Source organism: Taudactylus pleione, unplaced genomic scaffold (genome assembly GCF_031769625.1).
Source record: "Taudactylus pleione unplaced genomic scaffold, aTauple2 ptg000066l, whole genome shotgun sequence".
NCBI lineage: Eukaryota > Metazoa > Chordata > Amphibia > Anura > Myobatrachidae > Taudactylus > Taudactylus pleione.
This window is the reverse complement of record NW_028284468.1, coordinates 14,924,283-14,930,423: the sequence shown is the minus strand read 5'-3', so window position 1 is coordinate 14,930,423 and position 6,141 is coordinate 14,924,283. Positions and strand designations below refer to the sequence as shown.

The 6,141-nt window shown below is 42.8% G+C and overlaps 1 protein-coding gene across 1 annotated transcript in view; it reads left to right on the top strand.

The window, feature by feature from the left end:
* Positions 1-1,374: 1,374 nt before the first annotated feature.
* LOC148534460 (SOSS complex subunit B2-like) overlaps positions 1,375-6,141 on the top strand; it is a 30,422-nt gene continuing 25,655 nt past the window's right edge. Inside the window, exons 1-2 of the mRNA XM_088466875.1 lie at positions 1,375-1,907; positions 2,135-2,273. Of these exons, the coding sequence (XP_088323001.1) occupies positions 1,817-1,907; positions 2,135-2,273 (230 nt within the window). The 5' untranslated portion in view covers positions 1,375-1,816. The remainder of the gene's footprint in view (positions 1,908-2,134; positions 2,274-6,141) is intronic.

Below are 6,141 nucleotides of genomic sequence, written 5' to 3'. Positions count from 1 at the left end.
TCCCCAGCATCTCCTGGCCTCTCCTATCTCTTCCCTGGCCCTTCGTCATGAGGCAATTCCCCTTTTTTGGGTGCAATATGTCCCTTTGAAAAATGAGGACGGCGCCAATGCTCTTTCTGGCACAGGGCACCAAAAAGGCTAGTTACGGCTCTGCCAGGGCCCGGGATTTCTCTTGGCAGCCCTGCTGACAGCCGCCCAATCGAAGCTGCAGTGCAAACTAACTGAGCAAGTAGTGTGAGCCGGCACAGGGGACATGTGACCAGCCCAGCGGAACTTTCCCAGTGGTCCAATTCACCCCTGATCTGAACTTAATAGAACTGGGGTCCATTCATGTGCAATTAATCAAAAAGGTTTTTCCACACTCCAACCAGTTAGAGGTAGGACACTGATTTATTTTAGAAAATGATTATAATTAATAAATGCAATTAGTATTTTCTTTTCTATTAGGGAGGATTGTGAAAATACATATTACATAATACTTGCTGCCATGGCAATGTGTAGTTCCTCAAACTCTGGCAGTAGTGGGCATGATGAGACTCTATAGTTCTACATACGCCAGTATGATGAGTAAGCGTTCAGTGAGTCGTCTGCAAGGCTTGTTGTAGTTCTCTAAATTATTCTCTCCTCCCTTGTAACCATGGTGCACTATCCATGGGCTGCTACCACTACGGGTCCCTGAGAGAGTGCTGCAGTGCAGAGGGGTTTACTTTGCTCATCAGGGAAAAACTGAGCAGTAAACGCTGCCTGTGGTGCAACTTGCAACAATACGAGTAACGTAGAACGGAAGTGAGGCGGCCTTTATATTACGGGGCCACGTCGCACATTCACTAGTTTCTGAGTCATTTTAATGTTTACAGTCACCTGAGTAACTGTGGCGACGAAAACCTTGAATAATGATAACAGTAATAACGTATCTAACTCATATAACATTGGTGGGTGACAGCCCTGGCAGTGACTGTGAGATTGTGACTGTGTGACCGACACTGACGGAAATTGAAATCGTATAATAATGATCATGATGATGAGAGAGTCGAAGGCGAAGCAGGAATCAAGACAAAAGATCATAGGCCACACCCCTTTCCAGTGAACTGACCAATCATAGCCCAACAGTTCAGTACACTCGTTGGAAAAGAACAGGCAGATTTCTAGGACAGTACCATTCACATTGCGGGGGCACTTTTCCATTAAGTTTGTGAATGCGCTGTTAATGTCAATAATGTTACAGACCAAGAAAGCAATAGTAATTCAATAACGTATCATAAAATTGGCTAACGCAGTTAACACGAACTTGGCAATGAATGTTTATTTTATAACAGAAATGTTTCCACCTCAAAATCTCTTTAATGGTTCGACCTGCTCTTGTATATACAGACATGTCCCGCACGCCTCGGTCGTCGTTGTATGAGGAAGGTAGTGTGTATAGGTAGTGGTCTGTGAAGCAGCTGGGTACAAAGCAGGGGATTTAGTGGACAGTTCTAGTTGGAAAGGACAAATAGCCCTTCTCTGGTGATCTGTCACAGAATAAGACTGTATACTGTAGCCTTACACTTAGAGATCTCTGTGTGACTCCACAACAGGGTGCTGTCCTGACCCCGCCGCTAGGGGCAGCCTTGTGACTATCCGATATCCTTCATCTTATTAATGGTATTGATGCCATGACTTTTAAAGTCGCCCCTTTGTGGTAATCACTCAGACCTCCTGTATTCCCGTGTGCCTCCTCAGTGTAAGCGCTCCGTGTACACCGCCTCTTATTGCAGTGCACGTTACATGGCATGCTGATAGTTCTGTAATGCTCTGCTGCTGCTCCTAAATCATCATGAATGCGCTAAACGACTCATACGTGTCAATTAAAGACATTAAGACCGGGCAGAAAAATTTAAATATCATCTTTATTGTCCTGGAGATAGGTAAGTTGCCAAATGGCTCGCCCCGGCATGTACCTGTGGGCACCGCTGGGTCAGACGACACTGCAGCAAGTGCATGGCAGACACGTGGGCACAGCTGGACTCCTGCTCATCAGCTGCTGCTGGCCAGTGTGATGCACATACACCCTGTATAGTCATCTGGTCTGATGATTATTTCTTCAGCTACAAAATGACTTTGTTTTTCTCCCCACATTGTAATCTCTATACAGGCAGAGTTACAAAAACAAAAGATGGTCATGAAGTGAGGTCCTGCAAAGTGGCAGATAAAACGGGCAGCATCACTGTCTCAGTATGGGATGAAATTGGAAGCCTTATTCAGCCAGGAGACATAATTCGCTTAACAAGAGGGTATGTGGTAATACGTGGGAGGTCAATGATAAATTGTTTGCTCTTGCAGAAGCTTGCAATCCATTTTAAATCCATATATTTGCTGTTGGGCTTCATCTGCATTGCTTTAAGTACTGTAAGTAAATGGAAAGCAGCGATTTCTGGATCTGAATTGTTCATGTGTACACAAATGGGCATGTGTAGTATTCCTCTGGGACATTCGTATGTTCTCATTTTAGTTTGCAAAGTAACACGAGCCCCTTGATTTTCTGAACCTTAGACTGTTTCATGACTACACCAGATACCTCTCAGTATGGATCCTGTTTGTGCTTTGAAATTTTCTTTACTACATTGTGCCCCTATTATCTGCTATTTACCTTAGATAACAATAAGGTCATGTATTCATGACTTCATTTTTCCCTCCTCACCCATTCCACAGATGCTGTAACCCAATATTATGCACAGTCCCTGTAAACCAGGGGCCACTGGCCATGCTTTTGACTAGGGGTGCCCAGGAAAGGCTATGCAGACAGGTTACATGAATATATACTGCCCACCCTACTGTTATTAGCCATTGTGAATCCTGGGGGGGACCCCCTAAAAGTAAATTGGGGTCTCCAAAAATGTAGTATGTAGAGCATTTAGAAGGATGAGGAGCCATCGATTTTACTTATTTTTGTAAGAATGTTTTAGCCCAAATTATGTTATGAAACTTGGTATGTTCATAAGTGTACTAACCTTCCATATTTTCATTTCAGGATGTTGAAAACTGATTTATAGCTATTTTTAAATGCGTGAAAGCACTTCTGCTTTCACTCGCTTATCTCGTGAGTGAAAGCAGAAGTGTGGTTGCCCTTAGTTATAGCACTTTTTTTGCATCTACCTTGTACTGGCTTTCATAAATAGCCCTTCCTGTAATTATAATGAAATGGAGCAACTGATTGGCTACACTTGATGATGTGAAATGCTATTATTCTAATGGTTTTTTTTTTTTTTTGTTTGTTTACCACCATTTTAATTTTAGATCTTGTTGGCTGCAGGCCATGGCATGTATGTGCTCAAAAATACTGCTGGTCTCGGTGGCAATCAATTATATTTTTTTCTGGAAGGGAATTAAATCTGGTTGGATGATCTGACCTTGTGTGTAGTCCTTATTTGACCGCCTTACTAGTGACCTGTCATATGTAGACATTTGGCTCATGCACTGAGCGCAAGGATATTTCAGACTTGATCTTGTAGTGCATGTTCCATAGCCTTCCATTATACAGTTTGTATATCGGCTTGGGTTGTCAGTTATATCCCTTTTACACCACAGCTAAAAACCCAGGTTATTGCAGGAATAACCTTTGTTGCTGCTAGGTGTAAAAGGGACAAGGTTTGGATTCCCAGGTCGAGTGACCTGGCAATTCAACTCTGATAGCTTGCAGGGTTTAACACTGGAACGACCTGTGTAAACGGGTAACCTGCGTCGTGCGACCCGCTTCCCATTTACAGCATGGGGACTTCTGGGTTTCTCGGTATTTGGAGGTGCTGTACCTTTTTTTTTTTTTTTTTTTGCTTCATCACACTAATAATTAGTACTGAGCTGTGTGCATGTTGATGTCGGATCGTAATTGCAACAGCTTACACAGATTAGTCGATGGTGCATACTGTGTATGCATCGCAGTGTGCGAGTTAGAATTGCGATCGCTCTGTGTTCACCTATGCAGATACAAAGCCATCAGTCAGAGGGACGGGACGTCAGTGTTTGGGAGAGTGGTCAGAGAAATGCAGGCGTGCCAGTCCTTTTGAATACCATTGCATGTGCGAGCATAAATTAGCTGCTGCGATGGCATATGCATCTTGAGTGCTCACTGTATGACGAGGTTGGCAAATTCTGAGTAAGGTCAAACCTGTTGTAATTGTGCGTGAGGACCCAATGTTACTTGATGTTCCCGATGTGTACGCAAGATTGGAAGGTATTATGGAAGTGCGAAAGTGGTAGTGGGCGTCTCTATGCTGGCTTTGCCAGTTTTTGTACTCTGTACTCATGAAAGATCTTAGTAGACTTACAGGGGGCATTACTTTGTTGCATCAATGTATTGTGTAACTATCACATTTGAATGCTGTTTATAGTGGTTGAGGTGCCAAGAGCTGAACAAAACTTTCCTTGTCCCCACCCTGTACTTGCTGGCAGCTGGGGTCCAGGGAACAGTGGTTTGTCCCTCTGCAAATGCCTCATCCTCCACTTCTCCATTTGCCAATGTTTTTCAAAATAGTTTTGTGCCGTATCTTGAAGCTATGTCAGTGGGTTTCCATAACATTTGCCAAGGACTGCAGGTGATTACTCCCTATGGAGAATATCTTTGAAACTAGTTACTGATACTGTCATCAACAGTTTTTAAAGTGTAAATTTTAATCAATAAACCCAGGTACACGAAGGTATACAGATGTTAAGTTCCTAGATGTAGTATTTGACGGTTGAGTCATATAGCTTATCCCTCTTTTATTAAGCAGGATCTCTAATGCTTTTAGTATACCGTATGTTGATTCAGCAAAGTAATCGTGTTTATGTATATAGCTGAATTTGCTGAAAGCAATTATTTTGTCTGCAAGACTAAAGAGCCAATGTTACAGTACTTCCTGAATTGTTCACACAAGCACAGTCAAGTATGTTCTAGCTAGCTTCCCCTATTATGGCAGCCTGGCATGAGTCAGTACATGTTTAACAGTGCTAGCTAAGCACACTGTCAATGCGGATGAATGGGTTATTGTACAGCGCTCAAACGAAGACAATAACTACAAACAGGCTAAATGCCTGTATTATGTGCACCATAAATTGACAAATCACTAACATGACTGTGCTGCTTAATACTATTCTCACACTTGCATTTTAATGACAACAAACTCTTTAGCGTTAGAGCGGTTTGCTCTAATTTAGTATTATGTCCTTAAAGTACTCAGCCCCCCTTCTTGAAGTGTGTTCTTCTATTAATGGGTTATTGGATCACATTCATTTTTAAAGTACTTTAACAAAGTATTCACCTCCTGGTCAGTTGGGGAGTAGTAATATATAGCGCATTTTGAGGTCTGGTTGTGCACCATTCAATGGCCAATCAGGCCAATCAGGCCAATCATGGATGCGGTGGCAACTAACAATGCAGGGGGCGGGGTAAAGTGACAGCCCAAAAAGTTAAGTGGATGAGACTGAGCACTGCCTCAATGGGTGAGGCTTACTGTTGTGCTCTCTGTGCAGGAGTGGGGTGGGCTTGCTGAGAAGAAACAAACCATCTCTACCATTGATGGTGGAGAACAATTGGTGGTAAACCATGGATAGTTAACCATTAAACGGTCAGCCTTTGCTAGTTCTAGGCCTTTTAACAGATTTCTAGCAGTGTTAAGGCCCACCCAAGGACATCTGTCTTCTCCATTTTTAGTCATCCAATATTGCAGAGTGCTTTGGATACTTGTCCGATTGAAAGGCAAGCTTCTAAATTTAAGCTTTCTGGCATAGGGTTGCTGGTCGTTGTCCAGGATACTTTCCAACAAGAAGAGAAGATTCTGCACAGAGCCATGATGTGAAAGATTATATATAGAAAATAAGTTATTATATGCAATGGTGAGGTGAACGAGCCTGGACCTAGGCGAAATGCACGTCCTCTTTACCGATCTGCTGAATAATTTTAGGAGGCTCAGTTAATGCGCGGACTGGACCTCCAACACTGACACCCTGGTTTCGTATTACCGCTGAGACCTAGTGCCTGTTTAGCGTCCATCACTATAAACCACTTTTAATAGCTTGTGCTGACTGTTATGCCAAAAAAAACTCGTATGTTAAGGATCTTGTACAGCTATTTTCTGATAATAGGTGATGATGATTCACGCATGCACTGCGATTGAACTATTCTTT